The 13,973-nt window shown below is 39.1% G+C and overlaps 1 protein-coding gene across 3 annotated transcripts in view; it reads left to right on the forward strand.

Moving 5' to 3' along the window:
- The window catches only part of SLC24A2 (solute carrier family 24 member 2), a 202,970-nt gene extending 189,521 nt beyond the window's left edge, over positions 1 to 13,449 (forward strand). For all 3 annotated transcript variants that reach the window (XM_090038806.1, XM_090038804.1, XM_090038805.1), the window contains 3 exons: positions 702 to 791; positions 1,886 to 2,052; positions 4,144 to 13,449. In XM_090038806.1, coding sequence (XP_089894932.1) covers positions 702 to 791; positions 1,886 to 2,052; positions 4,144 to 4,393 — 507 coding nt within the window. In that variant the 3' untranslated portion in view covers positions 4,394 to 13,449. The remainder of the gene's footprint in view (positions 1 to 701; positions 792 to 1,885; positions 2,053 to 4,143) is intronic.
- Positions 13,450 to 13,973: the final 524 nt, after the last annotated feature.

Consider the following 13,973-nt stretch of genomic DNA (forward strand, 5'->3'; position numbering starts at 1 on the left):
CTCCACACAGAACAAAGGGGAGGGGTTTCACAATAACCAATGAATACATTTTTTAAGGATTTGTAAATGCTAATTAAACAGGTTAGTATTCTAAGAAAACATGGTTCACTTAGAACTTTAGAATGTACATTTTTTTAAATTCTAGATCTTGCAGCACTCTTTATCATATCAGCTGTGAAAATGGTGTGCTAAAATACATTCTTAATGTATAGTTAATTGGACTAAAAGCAACGTTATATATGCATCTTGTTACTAATCTTATTAAAGGAATGTGTGTATACATGTAAAAATGTATTTTTCTTGTTGCAACTTCTTTGCACTTTCTGTCTGATAATTTGTGAATAAGCGTTATTTCACAAGTTAAAAGCTAAAGCTTCAGCAAAGTACTTGAAGGAATTGGGGCCAAAGGGAATATTGAATGAATGACAAGACAATATTTACTGTTCAGTATAAATCAGTATAAGCAGTGTCATTGCTGTGGTTTCATAAAACAATCTTGTAGGCTTTTTCCAATTGAAGTCAGTAGAAAATTTGCTTCTGTGCAGAATTCAGTGTCACGGCATTTGTGATCACACGTAGATGAGGTAGTCACCTTACCTTCATCACTCGGAGGGTTTTGTTTTAAATTTGTTTAGAGACTGTAGGTGCATATGCCAGCATTTGACATGGATGCTGACTTCATCTGTTTATTTCCTTTTCAGTCATCCAGGAAATTTTTTCCCGTTACATTTTTTGGATCGATCAGTTGGATAGCAATATTTTCTTATTTAATGGTCTGGTGGGCACATCAGGTAAGAGAATGACACTGGTATGAAATGAAACTGTCCACTGTGTTTCAATTTCTGAATAATCATTCAGAGTCAGTCAGTCACCATGCTGATTATTAGCTCCTTATTCTGTGAGGTAGAATGGCTGATGTGGAAGTGTCAGAATGTGGCAGAAGTGGGTGAATAAATTTATTTGACAAATATTTGACCATTCTCTTAATATCAGAACCAATGAGACCTTCTTCTGATAACTATAGTGATTAGTTCCTCCTTGACAAATTTGCATTAATTGTTCCTTGTATTTGGGCTTGTAGATATCTTCCTCTGCCACTCTACCATAATTCCTCTGAGTTGACAGTAATATAACAGGATGTATGAAGAGCAAAGTGCCTTCACCTTTAATAACAGCCTGTTTCCTGCTGCTCTTATTCAAGAGAAATGCCCATTGAACCCAGTGAAGATTTTTGTTTGCAAAATATGCTTTTTCTCCCTACTAGCAGTAGGGAGACAAGCAGTATTATCAAAGGCAATACTAAATATTATCCTTTTACAGCAGCCTACTAAGTATTGTCTTTGATAAATCACTTTGTCAGTGATGTTGTGTGAATGATGTATTTCCTTTCTTCTCAAAAACCTACCAGAACCCCAAGCAAGCAAACAAGAAGGCCATATCCACACAAGCATGAATATTTGGTTCCTTAGGGACAACTAGCAGCAGGACACCCTGTGGCACTGCTAGTTGTTCCGGAGAATGCCTGTGCATACAAACTTTGACACGCAGCTGGTGTAAGGGAGGCTGGGGCCAGCACTAGGCCCCCCTTATCTGGATAATCAGGGTGTCAAAAAACTCCCCCGTGCTGCTCCCTTGCAGCATGGAGAATAGCTGAATGTGCAGTGTCACAAACCACACAGCTGTGCTCATCTGGACATGGCTGAAGTAAGTAACTAGTTGCAAGCATGAGAGTGTAATCTGCTCTCTTCCATTGGAGTCCTACCATAGATCAAAGCTGGAACCTGCCCCTAACCAGTTTCCATTTTAAATGAGTTTACAGCCAAGAACCTCCATTCTTTCCCTGATATCAATTTTTCTGTCTCTTATTTCTCTTAATAACCCTTAGGTTGGAGAGACCATTGGCATTAGTGAAGAAATCATGGGATTGACCATTTTAGCAGCTGGCACCTCTATCCCTGACTTAATTACCAGTGTGATTGTAGCACGGAAGGGTCTTGGGGATATGGCAGTATCCAGCTCTGTTGGCAGCAACATATTTGACATCACAGTGGGGTAAGTACTTCAGAAATACTAATATCTCAGCTATAAAAACCCATGATGATTTGTGATATTGTTGGCCCTAATTAGTTCCTGCTCATCTAATTTAAAAAAATCTACTTACCCATAGGAGTGAACTTACACCAATATATCCCACTAAGCGTTTGGAGTAAGTTATAGCCAGCCTAAAGAAAAGTATATTTCTCAGCCCCTTACCTCCAGATGAGGGGATGTGTAGCATCAATTTCTGCTTTCAGTATGGATCAATAAGATATTGCTGTGCTACTTCATGTGCATATCAAGGGTTTTACCAGAATTACTGAGAATCCCTTAGACTATTGATTGTCCCCTTACCTGTGGTTTTTGTGAGATTTAAGGCAGATTTAAACCCAGCACATTATCTTGGTGGAGTAATCCCTTGTTATGAGAGAATCCCTGGGTTATATACAGGCAGCTTCACATCCTGACACTCAGTATAGAAGCTCCCCAGCAATCCACAGCTCCTACAGCAGCCCTCTGCAGGCCACCTGCAGCCAGTTATGTGGAGCAGTGCTCATATCAGGCTAGTGCAGACCCCAGGGCATAGGTACAAAGGGCTGTTCCAAACCATCACCCCTTAGCAATATCCAGTGCCTGGGAATGGCCAAGAATCTAGGCCTCAATTATGTGGCAAATCCACCCACATGTTTTGTGTTTAAATTTCAAACAGTAAGAAATATCATGAAAAGTTTAAGATCCCAATTTAGAACATTTTTTGTAGCATAAGCAGTGATCATGTTGCATAAAAGCCTCTTTTATGATATCACCATTTATTTTCTTCCTTACATTTTTAATTTTCTTGTTTCTGGAAATGTGGACTCCCTTGTAGTATATGCATACAGTAATGCTGTACGCATGAAAACAGCAGAATTCAGCTCTATTTATCATATGGTTAATACAGAAGCTGCAATGAATTATTCCCATTTAATTGGGTTATTTAGAGACAATACAGTGACATGATGTGAGCTTCAGATTAGTCTCTCTTGTTACATGTTCAAAGCTCTGCTACGTCCCAATCCAGTGCTTTAAATATTCACTTTTACTTGACATCTTCCAGAGTAATGTTGTCTGATGTTTTAGCATCACAGTTGGAAATTCAGTAACAGCGAGCATAATAACAGAAATTAAGCAGTAGTTCGGACAAAGTTCAAACCGTTTTTGCATAAGTTTCCATTCTCACTGTAAATCCAGAAGTTTTAAGGGCCAAACCTTGAGGGTAGCAGCTTTCTCACTCAGTCCAGGTTGCATTGACTCAAAAACTACCACTGATGATGTGTGGGAAGGTCACAACCCTAGAACATTCACTGGCATTGCAGGTTCTTCCCTCTTGCCAGTCTAGATCTGATATTGCCTTCAAGGGAAGATGTAGGGGGATAGGGTCGTCTAGTTCAAACTCCAGGAATAAATTAAAGAAGCCATGCAGTCAGGAACCGATCTACTAGCTGAAAGCTGTTGGTCACCTAGGCAGGAAAGCTTCACTGGCTGTGTAGAGTGAGTCCCCTGGGTCTTTCCATCCTCATATCCCCTTCAAAATAATGTGATTGCTTATCTATAAAGTGAGTCTGGTGCCTCACTCTGCGAGCATCCTGTAGTGGGGAGTGATGACAGAGAAGGATAGGAAAGTGAGAGAGGGGTAAGAAAACCTAGGGCTACTTGAGAAATGGAGAGCTCCCTTATATGTATGTCCTTCCTTCTCAGCTGCTCCATGCCTCCAGATGATGGCATAATAATAATAATAATAATAATTTTATTATTATTTTATGGTAGTGCCCACATTCCTCAGTCAAGACAGTGTTTTCCCCCTCTACTTTTTATGTTAGGACAGATTTTCCATAGCTTGACAGTATAGTCACACTGTCTGATCAAGTCATCCCTCACGGCCAAGTACAGAATTGTTCTTTTTAAGTTAGCAAATGCCTACTTATTGGGTCCTGTACTAGTCAGTCAGTTGGGCTTCATTGTGTGTAAATCAATGGCTTTGTTTTGAAATGTCTCCAGAGCATTTCCATTAACATTTTCAGCTTCTCTACAGCATTTCCAATTTCTTTTTTTTCTGTTTCTCAACAGACTTCCTTTTCCATGGCTCATATATGCTATAATTAACAAATTTGCTCCAGTAACTGTTAGCAGCAATGGCTTGTTCTGTGCTATTGTCCTCCTCTTCATCATGCTGATTTTTGTCATTCTTTCCATTGCTTTCTGCAAGTGGAGGATGAATAAAATCCTAGGTTTGCTCATGTTCGCACTCTATTTCGTGTTCCTGATCGTCAGTGTCCTTCTGGAGGACAAAGTGATCTTGTGTCCTATCTCCATCTAGTGGGAAGTGCTGATTTTCTTGAATAAAAAAATAAGAATGATGCAAATGGAGTTTACCCTGACAATTAGCAATGGATCCATAACCCTTTTTATAAAGGAAAGGAATGGGTAACAGAGGCTGAAGATTTATTCATCTGATGCATTAGCTACTGCTGAACGAGATATTTACTTTGAAGATACGAGGCCGGATGCCATAAGGCTTTTGTGCTTGTGGGAGGAAGCTCTCATTGCTCCCTGGTGGAGGTACAGTACATGTATCGTAACAGTGAAAGCTCTTATATATTCTACATATACCATATGTTTCCATGTACCTCTCTTTCTCTATATTTATATATACCTAAACACAAAGTGATAAACTTTTGTAAGAAGAATGCTGGTATCCAAGTATTTATCTGATAAATCTGTGGAAGTGATTAGCCAACTATGTTTATGAGTAACAGAAAGAAAATAATTTTCATATCACTTGATCCAAATGGGCTAATGGGCTGTCCTTTTGGTTGGTGTGCTCATGTTTTGGACATCTACTTCATTGGCCTTTACATGCACTTAGAATAGCACAGATGCTGTTCTGATAGAATACTGCAAAAATCCTTCAGGTTCCAAAAACTGCCTCTTGGTGTAATGGTGCACTATAGCCTGGAGCATTTTTACTTGGGTCAGACATTCCTGATTGTCACAGGTAAATCCCAGACTGGGGATTTGTGGCCTCTTCTAGGATCAGGCCAGCATGCAAGGATAGCAGAAAACTACAGAGTGAATTCACTATTTTTCTAGTGTAGCAATACTATAAGCAATGATACTACCTTTCTTATGCTACTACTACTATAGGTTTGCCTTTTCATATAAGAAAAAAGGCTGGATCTGCTTGTGTGTAATCACTTAGAATTTAGGTGCAACTGCTGGATAGCAGTCTAGTTACTGAAGTGGATCCTATATGCATTTTCCACTACTATTTGTTGTGTAAGTCCAACAAAATAGCATACTTTTTAATAATTTGGGGCAGAGGTTCAATAACTGTAAATTATCATAGGTGTGTTGTAGAGCTGTGATCATTTATATCAGCTGAGGATCTGCTCTACAACCTTGGGAAATAAGGTAAGAGGAACTAACAAAAAAACTCCCGTAACTGAGTTGCAGATGGACGTGCAAACAGGAATCCTGTCATTTTATTTGGTATCTAGTTTCTGCAAGTGCCCATTTTAAAGCTATTTCTCATTTTTATCACTTCCACTATGAAAGTGCTATACCCAGGACTGTACAGCAGATGGCTCAGCACATTTTGTCTAGTCAGTTGTTTGGATGCAGTTGTTATACTTTCCTTTCTGCAACCAAAGCCATTTTAATTTAATTCGTAACTTCTGTCCTTCATTGTATTCCTTGCATGTATGTTTGTATGCAACTATAACTGGGTAATAGCATAACAATTAACAAAAAAACAATGGTAGATCAAACAGTAAGAAATATATATGTAACTGAAATGTAGATATAGGTAACTAAAAATAAAAGTTCGTATTATGAAAGCTGGAATGCTAATGAAGAAAAGCAAGAATATTAGAAATTAAAATTGCTGTCCTTATGTGCTAAAGTATTACATTCTAGGCACAAAAATCACATACTGAACCAACTTCTACACCTGTGTTGCTCATGGTTTTTTAGTGGGGTTGGAGCCTAGCTAATTAGAAGCAGAAATTTGGCCATGTGTTTTGTTTAATGGCAACCATTACTCTGATATATCCTAATCTGTAGTCGACAACCATCAGTCCTTCTTGATCATCCTCATCTGTGCTATAAATTTAAATATAACAGTATCCCCTTTCAGTAGGCATATACATACTGATAGTGCCTGCTGCTGAAGAGAATGGCAATCTGAAGAGAAAACAGGTATTAGAGCCCAAATTCTGCGCTCATTTACACTAAGAAACTGCCACTGCCCTCAGTAGAAATTTGTAGGTGTAAATGAGGGTTGATTTGTCCCATGGTCATCATCCAATCCTTTGAAGTAGCTTTTTCAAAGCAATACAGAGGTTTCAGTATGCAATGTGTTCCTTAGAAGGGTGGGATAAGAGATGCTGATCACAAAAAAGAGCACGTACAAGATTTTATGAGCATGATGCAGCTTTAAAGTGATGATAGCATGTGAGTGCATACTGTCATTTGAAATATACTCAGATCCAGATTCTCTGGGTTGACACTTAAATATTAAAACATATAGGCCCAATGTTTGATCTTAGTTCAGTGCATTAAAGATACCCTGCATTTCACTGGTATAACTACCTTCAAAGTATGTACCACGCTGGGGAGAGAAAAACACCAGTGCTTGTAACTGGGACAGCAGTCTTAGAGCTCTGGTGTGCTATGGAGATTCCGTAGCAGTTCAGAATCTTACAACCTGTAAAGGGTTGGAATTAGGGTAGGGAACAGAAAATAACTATTCAAGAAGGCACAAAGCAAAACAGTGCTGTGGTTGCACAAACCAAAGAAAGATCTGTGTAGGCCTAGTGATTGGTATATTTTCATTGTATTTGCATGCTATCCTCAAGTATCTAACTTGGTTGTGGCTCTTCAGGAAACTTGACGGAGCTAGGTTGTCCCTACTGACACATTCATCTTGGAAGGTATTAAAAAGAGTGGTACAATTGGTCAGCTTATAAAAGAACTAAAATGTGCATGCCTCCACTGGTTTCAATGGAACTGCACTGGATTACACTTGCTAAAGACCTGAGTTCCTGTTTGCAAAATGCTATTCAGGTTCTGCAACAACTTGCTACTTTCAAGAAGTACTGATCTGTAGAAACAACCACAACTGAATTATGCGGTGGGTGGTTTGACAGTGTGGTACTGTGATGGGGAGAGGGAAAGTTATGTGTGAACATGCAAATGCAGTTTGTAAGAACATACAATTCTGGCAACACTTAACTACACCATTTTCTATCAGTCTACTGAAGCTCCAAGTGCAGACAGACCGTCTATGTCTTACTGCCTGTCTGTATACACTGCATGGTTGGTTGATTGATCTCACTGTCTACGATTTCTTGTGAAGTATAAGGTACATTTCTACAAATTATTCAGGTGCTTACTGTGGCAGGGCACTGTAGGTATCTGCCACTTTAAGGGCCTGAGCCAAGTTGCCAGCCAGATCCCTGGCTGCTTTTATAACCTGATCAGTCCCCTGCTGGCAGGAGAGGCAGCAACATTGCCTGGTTGCAAGGCTGCTAGTATCATCCTGGAGGTAAGGGAGGAGTTGCAGGGGATGGCTTGGAGGCTCCTGGTCCTGGGCATGACCTAAAACTGCACCTTGCCAGGAGTGGGTGGCCTGGTGGGGCTCTCAGTGGTGCAGGAGCCCCCAGGAAATGCCAGGCCAGTGACCATCCTGGTGAAAGGTAAGTTAGCACCTTAACCCCAGCCCTCACCTTTTGGGTGGGTTGAAAATAACAGCTTTGGATGCATGACAAAGTATGGATGGCCTTGCTGGCTGCGGTCTGGCATTGGCGGATTATGTTCATCTTGGAGTCAATAATGACTCCAAGATCCTGTTCTGCCTCTGTGCTTTCAAGAAGGGAACTCCCCAGCCTGTATGTATGCTGTGGATTCCTTCTCCCAAGGTGCAGCACCCTGCATTTGTCTACGTTGAACCCCATCCTATTCTCATCTGCCCACTTCTGTAGTCTGTCTAAATCTATTTGCAGCCTCTCTCTCCTTTCAAGTGTGTCCACCTCGCCCCACATCTTCGTGTCACCAGCAAACAAAGACAGAGTGCTTTCCATCCCCTCGTCCAAGTTGCTGATGAAGATGTTTAACAGTGCAGGCCTGAGGACCGAGCCCTGGGGTATCCCACTGCTCACATCTCACCAGGCTGAGTACAACCCTGTAAATGAGGACAGGCTTTTTGATTTGTAATATGCAGCAAAAAAGCCAAAACTATTTGACTAACAGTGTTTTAGATCACAGTTTAATCAGGTAAATCATCAGAAATAATAAGAAATGAAGAAAGAATAAGATTATTCAATGGATTAAAATGTTATAATCAAGTCATCCCTTATAATTACAAAAACAAGTCAGATAGTTAATGAAACATGACAAAAACAAGATTAAAGTGATTATTTTTATATTTGTTAATAATTATGATTTTTCACCTTTGCAAAGGGAGTGTAAAAGGGTAGAATTCTCACTTGACAATTTGGAATGAAGGCTCCTTCTTTCAATGACAAAAAATAAAACAAATTGATAGACATATATCACTTGAGCATATCAACAGCTCTTGAAGAAAAAAGATTGATAATTTGAAAGGAATTCAGCATAAAAAAATCTCTTCCTGCTCATTCTGTATCCCACCGGATAATTATGTATAACTCTATAATCCTATAAAGATTGAATTACTTTGTGGGTTTGAGCATCCACTCTTGCTATATTGTCTAGTTCAACATTGGCCTAGTAATCTTAAACTTTCATAATTAGTCAGTTTGTGGAAGCCAATGAGCATGAGTCAGATGCTTTGACCCTAAATTGAAATCCTGACTCTGCTGAAGTTAATGAGAGTTTTACAATGGACTTTAACATGGCATGGACTTTACCCCTAGAATCTAGGTTTTTCTTGGGCTTGACGAATGTTGTTCCTACTCGTTAGAGGAATCCTAATCATTCCCTTTACAAACACAAGGCACAGATTACCAAAATGTTTCAGACCAAATCACTGTAGCCATAAAACATTAATTCCATATATGAGACCTAGTCTTCATGCACTTGAGTACAAGTGGGTCTAGCACGTGGGTCCTAACAAGTGGGTCCTAGGGCAGACAAAGCTCTTAGCAGGCCCATTGCTAGGACTCAGCAAAGCTTCTAGCAGGCCCATTGCTAGACCCACTTGTACTCAAGTGCATGAAGACTAAGTATGCAATACAAAATGTACTATAAAATAAAAAGGTTGTGTTTAGGGATGGATAAAACTATTACACATGTAAGTGAGCCTATTGTAAATTCTCCCTATCATATACAGAACCAGTAGATTAAACAAAATATGTGTTTTAAAAAGATTGAACTTTATAGTATATTATGTTAAATAACAGTCTTAATGCAAAGTAAAGCCATAATAAAACCAGTAGAGTATGTCTGAGTTTTTAAATAACACCTATAATCAAAAATTTCATAATCCATGACATGCTATATAACATTTAGTGTAAAATACAGTTGAATCATGTGTTGTCCGAATGCTAACAGCGACTTAGATACAAGACTATCCTATTTTCTGATAAAAGAAAATGTTAATGTGTTGATTTAACAAAATTACTTCAAATACGTAGAATAGCAAGTGTATAATACAGTGGACCACAGTCTGCCCCCAGTTGGACACATGTCTTCACTGAAGACAATGAATAGAGGGCAGCATTTGCTCAAGTTCTTAATATTTGCTGCACAGTCATACAAAATTATGTTCATTATTTTGCAGCCAGCACTCAGTTGTGCACTCATACTGTGAGTGCATTCTCAGGTTCTCTCTGAGAACATAATTCCCTGATTATGCAGTAGATTCACTGTTTCTGAAGTATCAGCTCCAGACGAGTTCTCAGTCCAATAAGCATCTTGTGTTTTCAAGTTTTATGCACTAAGGGCTTTGGCACAAGTTACCTTAAAAATGTCATAAGGGCACTTGAAATGAGAGCATTCATTAGTTGACGGGTGTCAAACTTTCGTAAGTGTCTAAATGTTACAAAGGCAGTTAAGGTTTTTTGGGTAAATGTCACCTCTTTTATTAGACCAACCAACTAAATACAGTAGTTGGAAAAATTGTTTGTTTTTTGGAAGCTTTGGAGCACAAACACCCTTTGCAAGCTTTCAGGCACAAACAAACCCTTGAAAGCTTGTAAAGAACAATTTTTCCAATTATTTAGCTGGTCTAATAAAAGAGATCACACTTACACAAAAAAACTTGTCTGCCTATGTCCTTAGACCAACATGGCTACAACCAACAACGCTCAATGTTACAAAGGTATGCCACTACAGCTGAGGTTTATCTTTGATTAATTTTGCCCAGGATGTTCCAGGGTACTGTATGCATGCTCTGGGGAAACGTCTTACTTAAATTCCTTCAGCATCCGCTAGATGCAGAGGTCCCAGCCACTCTACCCTTTCCCACCCAGCAAACCTGTAGTGGTCTTCCCTGTCCCTTCACCTGAGAACAGCCCTCTCAGCACTTAATTACGGAAAGACCGTGTAGACCAAAGCCGAGACCCAGTTACATGGTCTCACTGCGTGCTTCATGCTCAGCATGGAGCCACTGGGGCTCTATTCAAGGTAGATAGTGTAAGTGGGAGTGGGAAGCTCGCTTGTTCCAGATGCATGCTTTCCCTGCCCAGTGGCTCCATGCTTCACAAGGAGCTGCAGGGGCTCAATTAACCTGGTGCCACATAGCAGAGGAAGCTTCATTATGCCTCTATTTCCCTGCCCTGCTCCCTTTTTTTCTCAGCTCAGCTCTTGTACATGCTCTGTGCAATGCAATCAGTACACTGGTTCTCAGCCTTGTGCCTTGGCTACTTTGCCGCATCCCAGCCCGCAGGCCAGGACAGCTCCCCCATTCTAGCCAGTACAACTCCTGCTGCCCCTAACCCAATTCCCCCTTCCAGCCCAATTGTAGTTCCTTGAGACGCATACAAAATTTGAATCCTTCAATTTTCTAAAATATTTTTTCACTTCTTTTTCTTTACTTCCCCTCACCCCACTCCAAACAGTTTTTTCAAGATTTCTCTTCTCCCATCCTCTGCTCTGGCTGGCCTGCTGTTGGCTTTGGAGGGAAGAAAGCCACAGGCTACATGCTGGTTCGTCCACCTCCACATGCTACCCTTCCCCCCGTCCCATCACAGGGCAGAATTGGAGTCCTGATTCCTGTCCACACCCCTGCTCACTAGCCATTTACTGGCAAGTCAGTCATGCATGCCTGAAACAACACAAACCCTATATAATGCTATAATTTTTATATCGCATTCCACAGAATCTCTGCCAAAGCCCTTAGTTACTTCTATGACATTCTTACAACAGTGTAGATTATCAAGGCTCAGACTATCTGATTAAAATTAACAATTCCTTTTTTTATTTGCCATCAAAAATAAGTATTGCAGAAGCTACTTTTTTTTTTTAATTATCTAGTTACAGGGTCCTAGTCCTGCAAGTCTGATTCACATGATTAAGAGTTATTTGTGTCACTCAGGATTTGCAAGCTCACTTTCAAATTTGGGTGGCATGTTATATTCCATCCAGATATTATTTTTGTAATAAGGTGGGGGGTTTTAAATTACCAGTCATAGTTTATAGCTTTCACTAAAATGACACAACAAAATTAACAATAACATTATATATTATATAATAACAAAATTACACAGTTTGTGGTTATTGGTAAAAGCATACAATAGCATTCTACATTCTACTAATTTAAACAAAAGTAAAATTGAACATTCTAATATCATAAAAGCATAAGTCTGTCTGTAATGCTTTATTCACGTTCTGATTGGCTGACAGAAGCAGCCAATCAGAGTGCTCCGAGTGGGAGGAGTGTTGCCATGATTCCAAAGCCGAGCCCTAACCCCACTCCTTGCAAGAGGCAGAACAGTGGCACTCCATCCTGGCCCCCATCATTCTTGATGAGCAATTGGCTAGTAATATATGATGGTACAGAAAAATAAATAAAATGAAGCGGTATTAAATACTACATTAAAAAACTAAAAACGGAAGCATTTTATGTGAAATAGTTTTGTGGCTGGTTTGCTATATTATGGCACAACAAATTAGCTGAATATTTATTTATGGGACCTATGTTTTGTCTTCATTTCCCACTTGCAAACTGTTTCTACCACCCTCTCGTCACATCTAAAATTAGTCTTCGAGCTCTCTGCTAGCAATCTTTTTATGTTACTATAAAATGTCTAGAGCTGAGACATGTAAATATATTAAACAATAAATTACTAAACTAATGCAAATATCTGTTCAACAGAGACCAGATATTGTGTAGACTGGCTCCAGTGACTGAAAAGAGGACTTCTGAAATCAAGGTGTAGTACATGTATACAACTTTAAAAAAATTAAATCAGTTGTATGCTAAAGGGAAATAAGTTGTAGAAATCTGAGTCTTAATTAGAAATAAGCCTGTCAGTCTGTATTTGGATCTGGCTTTCATCCTGTCTTGTGAGATTTTTGACACTTTCAGTGAAAGTCTGTCAACATGATCTTTCTGAAAATGGCATGCTGAAAAACTTACCAGTTATAACACTCTTGCTTCCTATACTGAGGACACGTCTACACATGCCAATTTAAGGTGCTTTAGACATTTTTAAGGCATATTAAGGGCATGGGTCTACACATACATGCCTTTAATGTGCCTTTAAAATGGCAATTTTAAGCTATTCATGCCTAAACTTGATACCTGCAAAAGCAGGTGTCCAATTTAGGGTTGAATAGCTAAAGCTGCTTTAGTAGACACACTAAGGCCCATTAAATTCTGTGTATCCTGACTGACTTGGGACTGTTAGTCTCAAGTCAGTCTGCACACCACATTAATTCTCCTTAGCACATGCATCTAAAAGACCTTATAGCACATTAAGATTAGGCATGTATAAAAGTACATGTAGACGTGACGTTAGAGGAAGGGAAGCTAAAGCTACTTTACTCATTTAAATTGACAAGAAACAACCCACCTTTTTTGTTATAGAAAACCACTTCAAGAAGCCCCAGATAATTACAAAGTTGTTTTGTTTAGTTTTGGGTTTGTTTTTTTAAAATATGTTTTACTCATTATTCACTGGATTAAACTGTCTTGTAACTGAATGAGTGTACTCTGTGTGAATATAAGTTTGTACATGGTACAAAGGCTATATTTATTTGTACATAGGCTCTTGGAAATAATCCATTCTGTCAAATGTATTACTTCACTTTATCTCCAGAACTTTTTACTGTGCTTGTGTACACTTTTTCACACTAATGTATAACCATTGTACTACTGATACACTGTTCCTCATATAAGAGTCACTTTATGTAAATCCTCTGAGTGTGAAAATAAAAAAAGATTTAAACTGATGTCTTTTGTTGAGAGCATCAAGCAGGACAGATCACTCAATCTTGTTATAATTCTGAAGAATTTACATTTTTAACTTTTTAGTATTGCTTAATAGTGCTGTATAAGACTGTCATCATTTGTATTAGAGTATCAATGAAGTGTCCCAATAGACACTGAAGCATCATTGTGCAGCAGTCAAGTAAACTACATGCCCCAAAGAGCATTAACTGTTTGTTGCCTGGGAGCTGTTTGCAATTGGCTAGCATCTTCCACTAGCTTGCTATGAGACTATGAAAAGAGTTTTTACTTCTGGGTACTTCTGCATTGCCATGTGCAAAAAGAGAATATTTTCTAACTCTCAAAGATGCTGTAGGAGTTTTTTATATTCTTATTGTACTCTAGGATCCTCTGATGAAAATCTGTCTTTAAAAAGCCATTTAATTTTCACAAAACCTAAAATCTTCAGCCAAGATCACAGCTCTGTTGAGCTACATGCTGTGCACATACGCAGTAAGAGACCATCCCTGTTCCGAAGAGTCCAGTA

This window comes from Crocodylus siamensis, chromosome 3 (genome assembly GCF_052110815.1).
Source record: "Crocodylus siamensis isolate JL-2025a chromosome 3, ASM5211081v1, whole genome shotgun sequence".
NCBI classification, from domain to species: domain Eukaryota; kingdom Metazoa; phylum Chordata; order Crocodylia; family Crocodylidae; genus Crocodylus; species Crocodylus siamensis.